At 47.4% G+C, this 18,695-nt stretch overlaps 1 protein-coding gene across 3 annotated transcripts in view; it reads right to left on the bottom strand.

The window, feature by feature from the left end:
- The window catches only part of ABCB1 (ATP binding cassette subfamily B member 1), a 44,709-nt gene that overhangs the window by 16,391 nt on the left and 9,623 nt on the right, over positions 1 to 18,695 (bottom strand). For 2 of the 3 annotated variants that reach the window (XM_068156942.1, XM_068156943.1), the window contains exons 5-18: positions 17,920 to 17,983; positions 16,974 to 17,121; positions 15,682 to 15,745; positions 11,603 to 11,794; positions 10,398 to 10,569; positions 8,808 to 8,932; positions 7,284 to 7,455; positions 6,173 to 6,286; positions 4,196 to 4,306; positions 2,838 to 2,963; positions 2,485 to 2,688; positions 1,940 to 2,110; positions 1,420 to 1,581; positions 179 to 346 (exon numbers count right to left, since the gene is read on the bottom strand). In XM_068156942.1, the coding sequence (XP_068013043.1) occupies positions 179 to 346; positions 1,420 to 1,581; positions 1,940 to 2,110; positions 2,485 to 2,688; positions 2,838 to 2,963; positions 4,196 to 4,306; positions 6,173 to 6,286; positions 7,284 to 7,455; positions 8,808 to 8,932; positions 10,398 to 10,569; positions 11,603 to 11,794; positions 15,682 to 15,745; positions 16,974 to 17,121; positions 17,920 to 17,983 (1,993 nt within the window). The remainder of the gene's footprint in view (positions 1 to 178; positions 347 to 1,419; positions 1,582 to 1,939; positions 2,111 to 2,484; positions 2,689 to 2,837; positions 2,964 to 4,195; positions 4,307 to 6,172; positions 6,287 to 7,283; positions 7,456 to 8,807; positions 8,933 to 10,397; positions 10,570 to 11,602; positions 11,795 to 15,681; positions 15,746 to 16,973; positions 17,122 to 17,919; positions 17,984 to 18,695) is intronic. The other variant, XM_068156944.1, reaches the window with a different exon arrangement.

Genomic DNA, 18,695 nt, shown 5'->3' with positions numbered 1-18,695 from the left:
ACCATCTTGGTGGCCTCCTCTGGACCTGCTCCAACCTGTTTCCAAAATTCTCATGATTTTTTCACCCCTCTCAAAAGCCTCCTTCTTGGACCTTTCTGCAGCAGAAGGAGGGATTAAATTTTAGTATTCTGTGTTGAAAGGAATCAGAGCTCACCAAGAGCTCTGCAAATTTACTCACAGGTGTACTTGTTTTCTCCTCAGGATCCTCACTTTGTGCTCCTGGCTTCTTCATGCTCCTCCTAGTCGATCGTCTCCTCAAGCCTCTTGATAAGGATTCATCAGAGTCTGTTTCCAAGTGGACACTGCCTGCTTTCTCATCTTTTTCTGATACTGGGACTTCTATAGCCTAACACGGGAGAGGAGATGATGCTAAGACGAGTTATGCAGATGTTACTTTGAACTTTCATCATTATGAGGTAATAAAAGTAAAGGGAACTTTGTTTCATGCTACAAAGCAGATACCAAATCTTCACTGTAGAATCATTTGGGTTGGGAAAACCCTTCAAGCTCATCCAGTCCAACCATTCTCTAACTCTATCAAGCCTTGAGCTCAACCATGGCTCTCAGCACCACATCTTTGCCTCTTGAAAATACCTCAAGCGATGGGCATTCAGCCACCTCCCTGGGCAGCCTACCCCAGGCTATGAGAACCCTTCTAGTCAAGAAGTTTCTTCTCATGTCCAGCCTAAACCTCCCCTGCTGCAACTTGAGACTATTTCTCTTGCCCTAGATCTTGTTCCCAGGGAGAAAAGCCCAAGCCCCGCCAGGCTCCAGCCTCCTTTCAGGGAGCTGTAGAGAGCAATGAGGTCTCCCCTCAGCCTTCTCTCTTCCAGGCTAAACACCCCCAGCTCCCTCAGCTGCTCCTCACCAGCCCTGTTCTCCAGACCCTTCCCCAGCTTCCTTGCTCTTCTCTGGACCTGCTCCAGCCCTTCAATGTCCTTCTTGGAGTGAGGCCCCAGAACTAAACCCAGCACTCAAGAAAAACATAAAATACAATTTTAAGTTGAAATCCCTAGAAAATAAAATAAAAAAAAAAATAAGCCATCCCAGGTTCAAGCAGGTCTGCTACCCAAAGCTGTGGTCTTCTCCTTTCAATGTGTACATTTTTCCCTCTGTATCACAGAACCACAACATGCCACCTTGGAAGGGACCCCAAGGCTCATCTGGTCTAACCTTTCCAGGTGACAATGCAGCTGAAATGAGCTGGCCCAGCACCCTGCCAAGCTGAGTCACCCTGCCCAGTGTAGGGGACTCCACTGCTTCCCCTGGGACATGCTTCCAGTCTCCACCTGTGCTCATGGGGAATACTTTTCTCCAGGAGTCCAGGAGTCCAATCCCCATTCTTTTGACAGTGGAAATTAACTAAAGGCATGGAGCACAAAGAAGACAACAAGGCAGCAGCTGGTGAGGGAAAACTACCTGCATGTTAACAAGTTTGTAGTAGATTCCCTTTTTCTCCAGCAGCTGGGCGTGGTTGCCTTGCTCTATGACGACTCCAGCATCAAACACAAAGATGAGGTCTGCGTTCCGCACCGTCGAGAGCCGGTGAGCCACCACCACCGTGGTGCGGCCTTGCCGTGCCTGGGGAGGACAACAGTCAACATCAGCATTTCTAGCCAGCTTCACAACCTGCTCATCTGCATGGCAGAGCTGTATAAGACCTGAGGGAAACATTAGGATGGTTCATAGGAAAAAAAACCCCAACTGTCACAAAAAGATCAAATCCCTGATTTCAATGAGTACCTCAAACATAAACTTGAGCTGGAAAATGAGTATCAGGGGCAAACCAGCACTGTGGCAGAGACAAACCATCACGTCTGGATCACAAATGTCTAAACAAATCTCAGTGTTTTAAATTGCAGTATTTTATAAGCCTTAAAATTCTGGAAGTTTTTAAATTGAAGCCCACAGTTGTTCAGTTAAGCCTTAGAACTCTGACCTTGTCGAGCGCAGCCTGCACGACCGACTCACTCTCGGTGTCCAGGGCTGAGGTGGCCTCATCCAGCAGCAGGATCTTGGGGTTGCGCACCAGGGCCCGGGCAATGGCTATTCTCTGCTTCTGGCCCCCGCTCAGCTGGGCTCCTCTTTCTCCAACCAGCGTCTCAAACTTCTGCAAGACAACCACAGGCATTCCCACAACACTCAGGGGCAAATCCTCTCTCCAGAGGAGGGAAGGGCAGAGAAAGGGCTGGGTGCTGTCCGCAGCCACGGCAGCATCTTCTCCTTCCTCTCTGGGGGAAACAGCCTCTTGGAGGCCTCTGCCTGATGGGTTGTGTCCCTGCAGCTCTCCAGCAGCTCTCCAAATGCTCACCAAGCCAGGACCTAAAGGTCTCCAGGGAACACTGTTCTCAAAGCTTCTGAGGAAGCTCTGCAGAGCTCTGCACGTTCACAGCTTCCTCTCCTCTCAGGAAGGCCTTCTGAGGAAGCCTGTGGCACAAGAAGGCCTAGGAGGAAGGATTTGAGCAGCAGAGCTGCTTTGCTTACGTTGGGCAGCCTCATGATGAAGTCGTAGGCATTGGCTTCCTTGGTGGCTTTCTCAATCTCCTCCATGGTGACGTCCTCCCGGCCGTAGCGAATGTTCTCGGCGATGGTGGTGGCAAAGAGCACAGGCTCCTGGTTCACCACCCCAATCACCTCCCGCAGGTACCTCACGTTCAGGCTCTTCAGGTCCTGCCCATCCATGGTCACCTGGGCACGAGGCAGACGACAGCCCCTGCTGACTGATGGCTCTGGCCAGGGCAGGCTCTGCCAGGCCTCTGGGACAGGGGCAGTGAGGCCAGAGGCAGAGCAGCAGCAGCGTTGGGACAGGGAGCAGGCATCTGCTGGAGGGACCTTACCGTGCCCTCCTTGGGGTCGTAGAACCTCTGGATGAGCTGAACTGTTGTGCTTTTCCCACAGCCACTGCTACCAACCAGGGCCACTGTCTGGCCACTGCTCACCTTGAGATTCAAGCCCCTCAGGATCTGTGCACATGGGGAAGGGAACCAAAAACACAGCAGTAAGGCAAAATGTCAGTGGCAGGCTGGAGAAACCCTAATCCTGTGATGAAACCTCCTTCATACTTGGAGCAGAAATCTGCCCAAACCAAATATATGCAGCCATGTGAGTTTGAGAGACAGGAAATGGGTACACAGAACAAAGAGTTCTCATGAAAACCCCATCAGAACTTACTCCCATGCTTTTGACCTCCACTGCATAAAGACTCTGGATTTATGGCAGTACTCTAAAAAGCAAACTTTTATCTACCTGGACAGATAAAAATATGGATTCTGATCCTACTCTAGCCATGCTGGATCTGCTTTCTTTAACTAGTTGAGATAAAGAGCTGTGGAATTGTTCAGGTTAGAAAAGGCCTCTAAGTTCATCCAGTCCAACCACCAACCCAACACCATGGCCACTAAATCATGGCCCTAAATGCCATGGCCACACGTCTCTGGAACACCTCCCAGGATGGGGACTCCACCACCTCCCTGGCAGCCTGTGCCACTCCTGATGCAAAGAAACTTTTCCTCTTCTCCAGCCTAAACCTGCCCTTGCACAATTTCAGGCCATTTCCTTTCCTCCTATCACCTGATACTAGGGAGAAGAGGCCAACACACACCTGGCTCCAGCTTCCTTTCAGGGACCTGTAGCGAGCAATGAGGTCTCCACTCAGCCTCCTCTTCTCCACACTAAACTCCCTCAGGTCCTTCAACTGCTCCTCATGAATTCCTGTTCTCCAGACCCATCCCCAGCTTCCTTGCCCTTCTCTGGGGCTGCTGCAGCCCCCCACTGTCCTTCTTGGAGTGAGGGCCCAAAACTGAACTTAGGACTCAAGGTGTGGCCTCACCAGTGCTAAGTTCAGGGGCACAGTCCCTGCCCTGCTGGTCATGCTACTGCTGATCCAGGCCAGGGTGCTGGTGGCCTTCTTGGCCAAAATATATCTTAACAGAGCTGCACTGCAGGGACTTTTGAATCTACTGTCTCATTGTTATTACTGCACACAAACACTGGGGTTGGATGCCTTGGACAGAAAATAGAACATGTAGAGCTAGGGGACAAATAATTCCGGCTAAAACCTCTGCAAGGGCCAGGAACGTTCATAGGAATTAAAGAATCCCACTTGGAGTTGTCCCGTTTTCAACAAGATTTTATTCATGGGATGGTTTTCCTACCATGTGTAACTGCAATGCGTGTAACGTGTCCTTCACAGTACCTGCACATCTGGTCTGGATGGATAACTGAAGTGAACATCCTGGAATTCCACATTGCCTTTGATGTAGTCTGGTTTGTAACCTGTCTCTGAGTAGCTGTCAATTTGAGGTTCCTGTGAAGAAGAATAAAAACCACAACTCAATTATTAATCATTATTTTTCCCCCTCAAGAAGGTCTGGATTGCACCATTCTCCTGCAGAGAGAGTAAATGTCATTTGGAAGGACTTCCAGTGGCATTCCTGAAGCTTGTGCACTGCACAATGGCTTGGTGTCTCATCACTGTGCTGATGAGATGGTCTGATGCTGATGGTGCTGTGCCCATGCAACAGTACTTGGATCATTTAATAGAATCAGTCAGGGTTGGAAGGTACCACAAGGATCATCTAGTTCTAACCCCCCTGCCATGGGCAGGGACACCCCACACTAGATCAGGCTGGCCAGAGCCTCATCCAGCCTGGGCTTAAACACCTCCAGGGACGGGGCCTCAACCACCTCCCTGGACAACCCATTCCAGTGCTTCACCACTCTCATGGTGAAGAACCTCCTCCTCACATCCAGCCTGAATCTCCCCACCTCCAGCTTCATTCCATTCTCCCTAGTCCTATCACTACCTGAGATCCTGAGAAGTCCTTCCCCAGCCTTCCTGTAGGCCCCCTTCAGATACTGGAAGGCCACAATTAGGTCACCTTGGAGCCTTCTTTACTCCAGACTGGCACAGACTCCTTTTAAGTTTCACATTGCACATTAAGACTCTGCCCACAGCTGGCTGCTTTGAGATTTATTTCACTGCCTGAGGACTCAGATTCAGAGAATGGGTTGGGTTGGAAGGGACCTGAAAGATCACCCAGTTGCACCACCATGGGCAGGGACACCTCCCACTAGCCCAACTTGCTCAAGGCCTCATCCAACCTGGCCTTGAACACCTCCAGGGAGGGGGCAACCACAACTTCCCTGGGCAACCTGCTCCAGTGTCTCGCCACCCTCACCCTCAAGAATTTCTTCTTCATCTCCAGTCTCAATCTGCCCTCCTCATGCTTCAATCAACCTGAACAGATCTCTCTAAGGAGCAGTTCTTCCTTTATAGTGTTGCCCTTTCTGCTCAAGCCATTTGTGTGGGAAAGAACCATCCCTTGACCATTAAGCAGAAACAAAGTTTTGAATTACCACTGCTTTTTGTTTCCACCCAGGGTGGCTCTAGAGTTGATAGCACTTCCAAACAAGAATCTAAACCACGCAATTGTATTCACTGAGCTCCATTGGCTACTAAACCCACAGCTTGCCTGTTTGCTGACTCCCTTAGGATCACAGAACTGTGTTGGAAAAGCCCTCTAAGATCTTCCAGTCCAACCTTCAAACCAACACCACCATGGCCACTAAACCATGGCCCCAAGTGTTATGGCCACATATTTCTGGAACACCTCCAGGGATGGGGAGTCCTGGCAATTGAAGTACAGACTGAGGGTAGCAGGTTGTGCTTTGTGGATTTGCCAGCACATGTCCCAGGTGTCAGCACAGGTCCGTGGTGCCTTGGAACACGTGCTCCTTTCCCTGCACAGCCCATAGTTACTTATCTATCATCACAGGCATGATGAAAACATCAGAGGATGCCTCCAGCACCACGTGGTTCAGAGATGCAGTACTTTTACCTTTGAGGCAAGGACTGATAATGCCAGAAGACAGAGGTGCTGACTACTAATTACACATCCTATCTGCTTTAAGCATCACAGAATTGTTCCAGTTGGAAAAACCCTCTAAGGTCATCCAGCTCAACCATCAACCCAATACCACCATAGCCACTAAATCATGTCCCACAGTGTCATGCCCACATGTTTCTGAACACCTGCAGGGATGGTGACTCCACCACCTCCCTGGGCAGCCTGTGCCAATGCCTGCTTGCATATTTTTATTTACTCTTACTCATTTCCATCCTTCACTAGTGCCTGTGATTCAGAAAAGGAGTGCTGGCAAAGGTACTCACCCTATCTATGATCTTGAAGACAGCATAGGCAGCTCCTCTGGCACTAGCAAATGCCTCTATGCTTGGAGCAGTCTGTCCAATGCTGAAAGCTCCCATCAGGACAGAGAAAAACACCTGGAAGAAATGTTTATGGTCACAGAGAGAAATTTAAGCAGAGAACTGCATTGCTTTATTCACACCAGGCCATTTCCTCTCATTCTGCCACTTGTTACTAGGGAGAAGAGCCCAATCCCCACCTGGCTCCAGCCTCCTTTCAGGGAGATGTAGAAAGCAATGAGGTACCCCCTCAGCCTCCTCTTCACCACACTGAACTCCCTCAGGTCCCTCAACTGCTCCTCACGAGTTCCTGTTCTCCAGACCCTTCCCCAGCTTCCTTGCCCTTCTCTGGGGCTGCTGCAGCCCCTCACTGTCCTTCTTGCAGTGAGGGCCCAAAACTGAACCCAGGACTCCAGGTGTGGCCTCCCCAGGGCTGAGTCCAGGAGGACAATCCCTTCCCTGCTCCTGCTGGCCACACCATTGCTGATCCAGGCCAGGATGCTGATGGCCTTCTTGGCCACCAGGGCATACCCTGGCTCATCTTCAGCTGCTGTCACCCAGCACCCCCAGGTCTTACTCTGATGTGGAGTTTGCAGTCCCTCTGTCTCAATACTGGGTGGGAGTTTATTTATTTATTCATAACTAAACCCAAAGAGACAGCTTTAGAAAGATACAAACATAGACACATGATGTCTTTGACTGAACTGCTTCTACATCATTCTGATCTTTGGGAAGTTGAAAAAAAGGTGCAGAAACAGCTGGAAGTACAAATGTAGAAGTGGCTGAAAATAACTGCAGAATTCAAGACTGGGTTTGGCTTAGAAAGGACCTTGAAGATCATCCAGTTCCAACCCCCTGCCATAGACAGGGACACCTCCCACTAGAGCAACTTGCTCAAGGCTTGATACAGATTTGAGATCCTGTAGAATCAACATGCAGACTTCTGTGGGGAGGATGATGCTATTTTGCCAGTCTGGTCACTTAGTTCTTGCTAAACCCAGACAAGAATCCCCAGCTGGAGGTATTTTCTTTTATATGTCTCACCAACATAGGGAATCTCCTCCTTCATACTTACTGTGAGGACTTTGCCAATAGTGTAATCATCATTTATGACCAAGGTGGTTCCATACCAGAAGGCCAGTGCATATGATGCATAGATCAGCAAGAAAGCAGCACCCATAGATATATTGGATGTAATTGCCTTTTTTATTCCTATCTTTTTAGCATCTTCTAAATTTTTATGGTATCTGGAAGAAAACCAGAAGTTGAAAACAGACTCAGCCTTCTACCATGGCATACAGCACCAAAAAACTCTGCATGAATTAGATGAAGGCAACTCACAAAGGGCAAAAAGATCTATAAAACAGATAACACTAAGAGCTCATAAAGCTGAGCCTGGCAGCCACGCACAGGCAAACAGCAGCCAAGCAGGTGTGTATGTCAAAAGAGGGCATTGAAGTTCAGGGACTGGCACTCAAAGGTCCTTAAATAACCTGCAGGCTGTTGAACTTTGATCATGACTAATTCATGACAGGTTGGGAGATTATAATTGTTAGCTTAAGATAAAAGGTTGAAATATATCAGAGAATGAGGGTTGCCATATATGGCAGAAATGGAGAGGTTTATTAGCACCCTCAGCACAACCACTGAGTGCTCAGATCAGCAAGGATGCCACCATCCCCTCCCGTGGCTTTGCCTCAAGCTCTCACTGGGTGAGGTTTCAAGCAGTTTGCTCCCATCCTAGAGTAGAGACAACCTATCTGTTTCCTACAGTCATATCACAGAATGCTTTGGGTTGGAAGGGACCTCAAAGATCATCCAGTTCTAACCCTCCTGCCATGGGCAGGGACACCTCCCACTAGCGCAGCTAGCTCAAAGCCTCATCCAACCTGGCCTTAAACATCTCGGGGGGGGGGGGGGGGGGGGGGGGGGGGGAGGGGCGCAGCCACAACCTCCCTGGGCAGCCTGTTTCATTTTCTAGAAACTGTCCTTTCCTAGAACAATCACACGGTCCTCAACATGCAGTAAAACCTCTGATAGCCTGCAGCAGCAGACAGCATCCTGCTGCCTCAAAGTGCAGGAAGCACAAGGCTTAGAATCACAGAATAGTGGGGTTGGAAGGAACCTCCAGAGATCATCCAGTCCAACCCCCCTGCCAGAGCAGGGTCGCCCAGGGCAGGTCACACAGGAACACATCCAGACAGGGCTTGAAAGTCTCCAGAGAAGGAGAATCCACCACCTCTCTGGGCAGCCTGCTCCAGGCCTCCAGCACCCTCACACCAAAGAGTTTCTTCCTTCTGTTAAGGTGAAACTTTCTGTGTTCCAGTTTGTGTCCACTGCCCCTTGTCCTATCACAGGACACCACTGAACAGAGCCTGGGCCCTTCTTCTTGCCCCCCACCCCTCGGATATTTACAGACATTGATCAGATCTCCTCTCAGCCTTCTCCAGACTAAGCAGCTCCAGGGCTCTCAGCCTCCCTTCATAGCAGAGATTTTGAAGGCTTACCCATTTTGACACAGCAAAGAGAGAAGAAAATTTCAATCCACCTGAAGCCAGTGCATCAAAAATCAGCTGATGTAAGCAGACATTGCTCTTACCTTTTAATTTCTTTTTCCTGCCCTCCAAAGGCTATCACAGTCCGGACAGCTGCCAGAACTTCCTCTGCAACAGCACCTGCTTTTGCATATGCAGCTTGCTCTTTGTCAGTGAAAGCAGAGAGAACCTAACACAGGATCAAACATTGTGACTTGAGGAAAGCAGAATGAGCTCTGCTTGCTTCATAATGGCTTTTATCACAGCTACTTTCTTCCACTCTGAAGCCTTGGATTACATTATGTATGAGAGCAGAATGGTCAATATCAAAATCCTTAAGTATACGATGAATTACATCAAGCAATTCAATGTTACCCAGTCTCAGCAGCTGAGGGTTAGATTTCTCAATCCCTTTTCACCCACTGCAGCTAAGGGTGAGATTTCTCAATCCCTTTTCACCAGTACAGTTGAGGGTTGGCTTTCTCACTCCCTTTTCTCCCAGTGCAGGAGATGAGCTGATTGCTGGCTGCTGTGATGACTACTTACACTCAGCTAGTGTGGTTCTCCCTGGGCAGATCTCCTCAGTTACTTCTCAGCTCTGCCTACCTTAGCCAGACAGCTCTGGAGCTTCCATTAACTGGCCACAGTCCATGAGGACTCTTAGGCTGTATCCATATGGAGCAGACACTCCTTTACCCCTACCTTTGCCACTCAGGACAGAGGTTTATCTGAGCTTTGGTATATAAGGGAAATTAAATCCTGTAAAACCCTGAAGACTTCCACTCTACAAATGCTGATCACTCCAGTTCCATGGGAAATTAGCACTTCTTTCACCTAAGTCTGTCTAAAATTTCTTATCAAATCTTACTTAACAGCTCTGAAAGAAAACTCTGTCTGAGACCAAGGCTTGGTCTGACTTATTCACTTATTTTTTAGGAGGTGCAGTTACTCCTTTTTAGCAGAAGTATTCCTGGGGATAGAGTTGAACAGTTACAGCTGTGGGTTCTACCTGTGTATCTTGCTTCCTTTTTTGGGAGAAACAGTTTCAAATCCAGCAAGTCTGTGCTGTAAGTTGGAAATAGAACACTCAGACTATGTGGGGGTACTGCCATAGAGTTCAGCTAAGAGCTCATGTACATTGATCAAAGAATGGGTTGGGCTGGAAGTGACCTCCAAAGGTTATCCAGTCCAACCCCCTGCACTCAGCAGGGACATCCGCCACAAGAGCAGCTTCCTCAGAGCCTTCTCCAGCCTCACCTTGAGTATCTCCAGGCATAGAGCCTCAACTACCTCCCTGGGCAACCTGTTGCAATGTTCCAGCACCCTCATGGTGCAGAACTTGCTCCTCACATCCAATATCAATCTGCTCTGTTCTCATCTCAAACCACTGCCCCTCATCCTGTCCCTGCAGGCCTTTGCAAACAGTCCCTCTGTAGCCTTCTTGTAGCCCCCTTCAGGCACTGGCAGGCTGCTGTTAGTTCTGCCTGGAGCCTTCTCTTCTCCAGGCTGAACATCCACTTGTTCTTCCAAGAAGAACACTGGAAACCATAACTGTCCTAAGCACCACATTCTCCCAGTAAGATCAACAACTATCTAGATTTATTTCACTATCTCTCATTAAGATAAAGGCTGACACTGAATGGATATTAACCTACCTTAGCCCAGAGAGCCGCTGAAAGTCCCAGGACAGGACTGACTGCTAGTATGACAAGGGTTAGTTTCCATCCTCTTATAAAACCAACGATAAATCCTGCTATGAATGTTGTTAGCGATTGAACAAGCAATCCAATTTTGTCACCTATTCCTTCATTGATCTTGGAGACGTCACTGAAAATAAACAAATAAATAAATATCATCACATCCAGACAGGAAGGGAAATGTGGAAAGCAGAGGAAAGCTTTTGCATTTTGTTAGATGTGTAGAGATCAATCTTTACTATTCAATTACTACCAAGCAATTTGCTTCAAGATAAAGCAGTGCATGGTGTGGGCAAGCTAAAATTCATGTTTCTTGTGAAGGGGCAATGCTATAAAGCTGGTTTGGTCTGAAAGGGTTGAAATTCTGCCTGCAGTGCAAAGTTATTATCACTTGATTTCCAATTTGTGATCAGTTTGGAAACTGTGAGAAAGAGAAGAGTTTGGAACTGTTTGGAAAGAAAAGAGAAAGGAACAGCTTGAAAGCTGCTCACACTGCTGGAGTCAATCAGCACCAGCTTCAGTCCTCAGGGTGCACAGAAATCAAGTGATAAGTGAGATAACCCTGGAGGTTATCTCACAGGCTGGGCTTTAGTCACCCTCAGGGTTTAAGGGAATGCATCCAAATGTTGCTCTGCTTGTGACAGTCCAGTAGCAGCAGTATTAAAAGATTAGCCTGTGAGAAACTTGGCAAGGAAAGAATTCTATTTAAAAGAAAACAAAAAATCCCAAACCAATCTGCAACTCATACATAGAACCATGGAATAGTTTAGGTTGGAAAAGATCTTTAAGATCATGGAGTTCAATTACATTATATTCATTATATCATAGAATCACAGAGTCATGGAGCCATAGAATTGCTTTGTTTGGGAAAGCCCTCTAAGAGATCCAGTCCAACCCTCAACCCACCACCACCATGGCCATTAAATCGTGGCCTCAGATGCCATGCTCACACTTTTCTTGAACACCTCCAGGGATGGTGACTCCACCACCTCCCTAGGTCCAAACATTATATCATAGAATCATGGAATTGTTGGGGCTGGAAAAGCTCTCTAAGGTCATCCAGCCCAACGAGCAACCCAACATCACCACGGCTGCTAAACCACGGCCCCAGATGCCACGCTTAGCAGGACTAAAAGCCACTGGTAAAGGTGGAGCATACTTACTCTATCAGGCGAGTGTTGAGTTCTCCCACATCATTTACATCAAACCAGCCAATTTCTTGCCTCATAATGGCATGAAAAAACTTTTCTCTGATTTTTTTGATTTGCCGGCCTGCTGCTAGGGTCCAACACGAGGTCTGGACGTAAGCAGCAAGGAGAACACCAGCTCCTATCCCAGAATAGTAATATGCATACCTGAAAGAAAGGGGGAAAAGTAACATTCTCTGAATTTAGTTTTGATGGTCTCTCCAGGATGTTGTTTAGCTTGCTGCTTCTCTTTCAGAACTGAACCAGGGTCTCTACATTCATGCTAGAATTTGCACCTCTCTGGAGAAGCTACCGAGTTTCTTACAAGCAGCAACTGGAATCCTAGAATGGTTTGGGTTCAAGGGACCTTCAAAGGGCATCTTGTCCTACCCCCTGCAGTCAGCAAAAGCTCCAGCTAGCGTAGGCTGCTCAGGGCTACATCAAGTCTGATTCCAAATGGCTTCAAGGGCAGAGCCTCAACCACATCTCTGAGCAGCCTGTTCCAGTGTCTCATCACCCTCACTGTGCAGAACTTCTTCCTGATGCCCAACCTAAATCTCCCCTGCTCCAGTTTCAAACCACTGCCCCTTGTCCTATCCCCACAGGCCCTTCTGAACAGTCCCTCCCCAGCCTTCCTGTAGATCCCCTTCAGGTATTGAAATGCAGCTCTAAGGTCTCCCTGGAACCTTCTCTTCTCCAGGTTTAACAGTCTCAACTCTCAGACTGTCTTCGCAGGGAAGGTGCTCCAGCCTCTGATCATCCTGGTGGCCTCCTCTGGACCTTCTCCATCAGGTCCAGGTTCTTTCTGTGTTGAGGGCCCCATAGATGGACACAGCACTGCTGGTGAGGTCTCCCCAGAGCAGAGCAGAAGGGCAGAATCCCCTCTCTCCATCTCTGGGAATGCTGCTTTGGATGCAGCCCAGGCTGCCATTGAGCCTTCTGGATTTCAAGTGCCCATTGCATGCTCATGTCCAGCTTCTCCTCCACCAGCTCCCTCAAGCCAACATTTCCATCACACAGTATGCCTGCCTTTATCAATATTTCCATGCATGGCTGCTGCATTTCCCCCTTTCAGAACACAGAATTAATAAACATGCATCTCCTGGAGGCTAATGCCCTAAGATCAAACCCCCTTTTCTTCTCTCTGCTTTATTCCTAATTGACTGTTTACTTTTAAATTAATTCAGTCCTGTGCTGTCACATCCAAACCAAGGAGTGTGTGAAATACTCAAACTGGAAGACAATTTGAGCCATAGTTTTAAAATGTTCAGAGAGAAAGAAATCAAATTTGATTTGGTTCATCAGAATCAGTTACTGCTGGACTGAAACCAGGCCTAAAGCCGCAAAACTGAACTCAGCTGATCCCCTGCTTGCGAGCCATGACCAGAGGCAGTGGCTAATTGTTTGTGATATCACAGGCAGCTGTAAGACTGCTGCATCCATAAAATGGTAAATAATTAACACAAAAGCTTTCAAACTCTTAGGACTTTCACTCACGTGTAGTAAGTGGCACATGTAGTAAGCTACACACACTGATTCTTTAGAACAGTAGCATGAAACCTGACAGGAGCAAATGGCAGGAATCTGTGTGCAAATGCTCAGCTCAGACAAGGAGAGGACTGCCTTAGAGCTCATGTAATCATGGAAGTATTTGGGATCACCCAGCCCAACCATTCTCTAACTCTACCAAGGCTGGGGCTAAGCCATGGCCCTCAGCACCACATCTCTGCCTCTTGGAAACATCTCCAGGGATGGGCATTCAGCCACCTCCCTGGGCAACCTGTGCCAGGCTATGAGAAACCTTTCAGTCAAGAAGTTTCTTATGTACAACCTAGACCTTCCCTGGTGCAACTTGAGGCTGTTGCCTCTCATCCTAATGAAACTTTTCAAGTTGTAATCCATCCATTTTCAAGACCAAACATAGTCAGGGACTTTGGAACTATAGTCATTATGAAATCAGCTTTATCTGAACTAATAACACCAGGTTAATGCCTAACTGAATGCTGGTTAGTTTAATATTGGCCCTGGTCATCTTCAGCCCTACTAAAACTCCCCTCTCAATCACACTAAACCCAAGAACACCACCTCAAAATTCAGCAATGACTTCAGACAATTGCTTTATGATGTTGCATAGCTTCCACAAATCCTTTCATGCTTGGACTTTGCCTCCTGACCAGTTGTCTCGGAAGGGGCTGATGCCTCTGCCACGCTTCCATGCTGATGCAATACATCCTGCAAATTCACTGAATCCTCTGAAACTCATCAGAGAGTGAACGTTCAGTGCCTCGTAAAAGAATGGTTGCTGTTGTCTGGAGAGATAGCTGGGCTTTGGGGAAACTTGTTTGAGTAACAAACACAACCAAAACCATGTGCAGAGCTGAGTACACACCTGAGGGAGGCCTTTGCCCTTCTACAGAGCTTTTATTACTATGTGACCTGCTGTAAACCTGACTAGATCTACAAGGGCTGGCTGCAAGCAGCTGCTTCTTCAACCCAGTGAACACATCACCTCAAGGCACTATCTAGAAACTCCAGACAGGAGAAGCTATCCCTGTGCTGCTAATAAGTGACAGACTCCTCATTCACCAGTTTGCTCCTAGAGAGAAACTCCACTTGCTCTTTATTCATGCTTGTACTGTCATGGCTAATGTTTAAAAGACAAAGTGTCACACATGATGTTTGTGGTGGCTTTGACCTTGGCTGGGGGCCAGGTGTCCACCAAAGAGATGCTCTATCACATCCCTTTTCAGCTGGGCCAGGAGTGAGAAAATACAATGAAAGGTCGCTGGAGTGAGATAAGGACAGGGAGAGATCACCCACCAGTTACTGTCATGGGCAAACCAGATTTGGCTTGGAAAAAAACCCTGATTTATTACCAGTACAATCACAGCAGGATAATGAGAAACAAAACCAAATTGTGAATACCTCCCCCCCTGCCCCATCTGCACGAGAAGAAAAACAAAAGAGAAAATGCTCTGATTTTAAAGCTGTGTGGTCACTTTCATTTCAAAGCAGACATTAGAACACTAACACAAGGATCTTTAAAACTAAGAGAAATGAATGACAAATATGCTTGATCATAAAGAAAAGAAAAAGGGAGAGAAAATAACCTGATTTAAAGCTGTGTCATTACTTTAATTTCAAAGCAGAAATTAAACACTAACACAAATATGATAGAATGGATGAGGTAGGAAGGGACATCTAGATCAGGTTACTCAGAGCCCTTTTGAGCCTGACCTTGGATATCTCCAGGCATGGGGCCTCAACCACCTCCCTGGGTGACCTGTGGCAGTGTTCCAGCATCCTCATGGGGATGAGGATGGGGAGAACTAGCTTCTCACATCCAATCTAAATCTGCTCTGCTCTCATTTCAAACCATTGCCCCTCGTCCTGTCCCTGCAGGCCTTTGCAAACAGTCCCTCTGCAGCCTTCTTGTAGCCCCCTTCAGGTATTGGAAGTCTGCTGTAAGGTGTGCTGTAAGGTGTGCTGTAAGTGTGCTGAACAACCCCAGCTCCCTCATTCTGTCCTCATAGCAGAGATGCTCCAGCCCCCTGATCATCTTCATGGCCCTCTTCTGGACCTGCTCCATCAGGTCCATGTCCTTTCTGTGTTAAGGGCTGCAGAGCTGGACACAGCACTCCAGGTGAGACCAGACAACTTGGTTGCACTTGATGCTTTGGTAGCAAATTAGCTAATTTTTTGGGGCAATTTTAATTCTGCTTTTTACCAGAGAATCCCTACAGCTCAAGGCATGGATGGATGATAACCAATATAATTTGTTAGTAATATAATTTGTTAGCAATAAGTTCAGAGGAAGAGAAAGTAGGAAGTGCAGTTGGCATGGGGGAAACAGAGCACTTCTGAAAAGGGATCATAGAAAAATGGTTTGGAACAGCTGTGGGTGCTCTGGAATACTCCAACAGTCTCTTTAGTTACAAGCATTATTCAGTGCCTCACTGCTTACATGTTGTTTAAAGTATTCAAAACAAGAATGGCTTGACTAGAAAGGTGTGCCTACATAGGAGAAAGGAGAGGAAACATCCACTTCTAGTTACCTTGTCATTTCTTCTTCCAGCTTGTCTAAAATGGCCTCAGTGTAATTCATCAGAATGGAATCATCTAGAAAGGAAGAAAAGAGCAAATACTTTTAAGAGGGCAAGTTTTAACAGATTAGTTGCCCTGCAAGCTGTTCAGCAGGTTTTGAGTCCTACAGCTCCTTTTGAACTGACTTGACCGTAATGAAAGGAGGAGTAGGATGATTTCTACCTACTCAAAAAAACGATGATAGCAATACAAAGCTAGTCACAACTTCACTGACTACAGAGCCACATCTCAGATTCACAGACTGGTTTGGGTTGTAAAGAACCTTCAAGATCATCCAGTTCCAACCCCCTGTCAAGGGCTAGGACGCCTTCCACTAGAGCAGCTTGCTCAAGACCCCAGCCACCCTGACTTTCAACACTACCAGGCTGGGAGGCTCCAAAATTTCTCTGGCCCACCTGTTCCAGTGACTCACCACCCTCATGGGGAAGAATTTCTCCATTATGTCTCATCTTAATCCAGCTTCCTGCCGCTTGAAGCCATCACCCCTCATCCTGTCTTTTTGTAGTGAGTTTCTGTTGGATGTACTTGCTGATCTGATTCATCTTGTGAACCACAATGTCCAGTTTAGTGCAAAGGAATTAAGAGGAACTGATGCTGACTAGAAGGGCAGCCAGCCTCTCTCTAGCCAGAGTTAACCATGATGCATTGAATGTGTGCTATGGGGACAAGCTGAGAGCTGAGATTGTTCAGCTTGGAGAAATGAAGGCTCCATGGAGACCTTCCAGTACCTGAAAGGGGTTACAGGAGAGCTGGGGAGGGACTTTTGACAAGGGCTGGGAGTGACAGGACAAGGGACAATGGCTTTGAGCAGGAAGAGGGGAGATTGAGAGTGGAGATGAGGAAGAAGTTCATGACACTGAGGGTGGGGAGACACTGGAACAGGTTGCCCAGGGAGGTTGTGGTTGTCCCCCTCCTGCAGGTGTTCAAGGCCAGACTGGATGAGGTCTTGAGCAAGCTGGGCTGGTAGGAGGTGTCCCTTCCCATGGCAGGGTGGTGGAACTGGATGGTCTTTCAGGTCCCTTCCAACCCAACCCATTCTGTGAATTTAATGCAGAAACTAAGAATTAGGAGCAATAAAAATGCCATAGTGTGTCACAACAAACACAGGAGCTACTCATTTGTGTCAGAGTGTGGTATCATGCTGGGTTTATGCCATGAGAATCCCCTGCTGAGATGCCTGAATCTCCCTGCCACTTTTCCAGAAGTGATTCCAGTGTTCCTTTCACAGCAGGTATGTCTGTACCTGTTATATTTACGTTTTCAGAGTCAACGAAGCTGTCAGTCATGTCCCCAAAGATTATCATGGCGATGGGGAGGCTGCTTCCATGGGCTACTGCCATCAGAGTGCCCAGCAGCATGAGTATCCTGTCTGACCAGCTGGAGTAGCGGAACTGGGAGAGAGAAGAGACATTAAACTTCACTGTGGCAGCGGGAGGCAAGCACAAGGCTCTGCCTACACAGCAAGAAAGGCAACAAAAAGCTGTTGGGTGTGCACTCAAACTGTCTCTCATTAGCGACTGAGATTATAGCCCAATTTAAGTGTGCAGGAAGAAACCCTTCTATAAAAGCACTTTTATCACAGAAACTCTCCAAAGGTTAATGTTTTGATGTGTCCATCAGAGAATCACAGAATGGTTAGGGTTGGAAAGGATTTTAAAGATCATCCATTTCCAACTCTCTGCCATGGGTAGGGACACCTCAGTGGTTCATGGAATGATTTGGGGTGGAAGGGACCTTCAAGATCATCCAGTTCCAACCCCCTGCCATGGGCAGGGACACCTCCCACTAGACCTGGAGCAATATTGGAGGTGGGGTCTCAGCAGAGCAGAGGCAAGGGGCAGAATCCCCTCTCTTGCCCTGCTGGCCATATTCCTCTGAATGCAGCCCAGCACACAGCTGCCTTCTGTGCTGCATGAGGGCACTGCTGGCTCGTGGGGAGCTGCTCAGCAACCAACACCCCCAAGGATCTTTCTTCAGGGCTGCTCTTAACCCACTCTGCACTCAGACTGATAATAATACCAAGAATATACAAAAAAAGAGCTGCTTGATGGCTATACTATATCCTGCAGTCTCTAGTATCACATATTTGGCAAAGCCAAGGCCACGTCTGCAGTGCTCTCACCTAATTCTCACACTTTGAAATGCCTCTGTAGGGATCTAGAGATAGAGGGAGAGAGAATCAACCCTACCATTTTCAATGGGCTGACCATCTTGGCCTTTTCTGCCTCCTTCTTCTTCTTCTTCTTGTCCTTGCTGAAAAAGTAGGAGAGCTTCAGCGTGTTTGAAAAGCAGCCTTCCACAGGCATTCTCATGCAATACACAGCAATTCACAGAAATACTGATGCTAGCTATTAATGAAGGCCAATTGAAATCTAATCCTGAAACATTTTTACATCAAACAATGGTGTGTAACCACAATATGACTTATGGAGTGTGCTTGAGATGCTTGGATTTAAACCTCCAGGTATAGAAATAGCGTCAGCTACCAACCGCGGCAAATTCAGGTTAAAGCCTTCCCAGTTCACTCCTCCAAGGATGAAACAACACCAGCAAGGGCTGGTGGTTCCACTGTCTGGTCAGGGAAGTCGTGAACTGAGGCAGTAAATGGCTTTCAAAATGAGAAAGGAGAAGATAGCATAAAATCAATGTTTTTGCACATGGGGCATAAGGACTAAATAAACTGTTCAAGGTACGTAAACCGCTCAGACTAAACAAATCAAGATGATTTTTAGCTGGTGACATGACTGTACCCAAGATGTCCCTTCTAACATCATTTCTGTCACACTTTAGAGCTGCTTTTCAATTAACTGTTGTCAATAATGTGGACACTTAGGCCTCAAAAGATAAAGGGTCCTCGCGCTGAGCTGATACAAAGCTTCCCGTTATTAGGTTTTGCAGATAAAGTGAATTTCAATGAATCATAAAATTCAATAAACCCTAAAAACAAGATAATTTCTCAAGCTTC

The sequence above is a fragment of the Melanerpes formicivorus genome, unplaced genomic scaffold (assembly GCF_026170545.1).
Source record: "Melanerpes formicivorus ecotype bairdi unplaced genomic scaffold, bMelFor1.0.p_v2 SCAF_35, whole genome shotgun sequence".
In the NCBI taxonomy this organism is placed as follows: Eukaryota; Metazoa; Chordata; class Aves; order Piciformes; family Picidae; genus Melanerpes; species Melanerpes formicivorus.
Note: the sequence above shows the minus strand (reverse complement) of the source record. Positions and strands in the feature narration are given on the sequence as shown.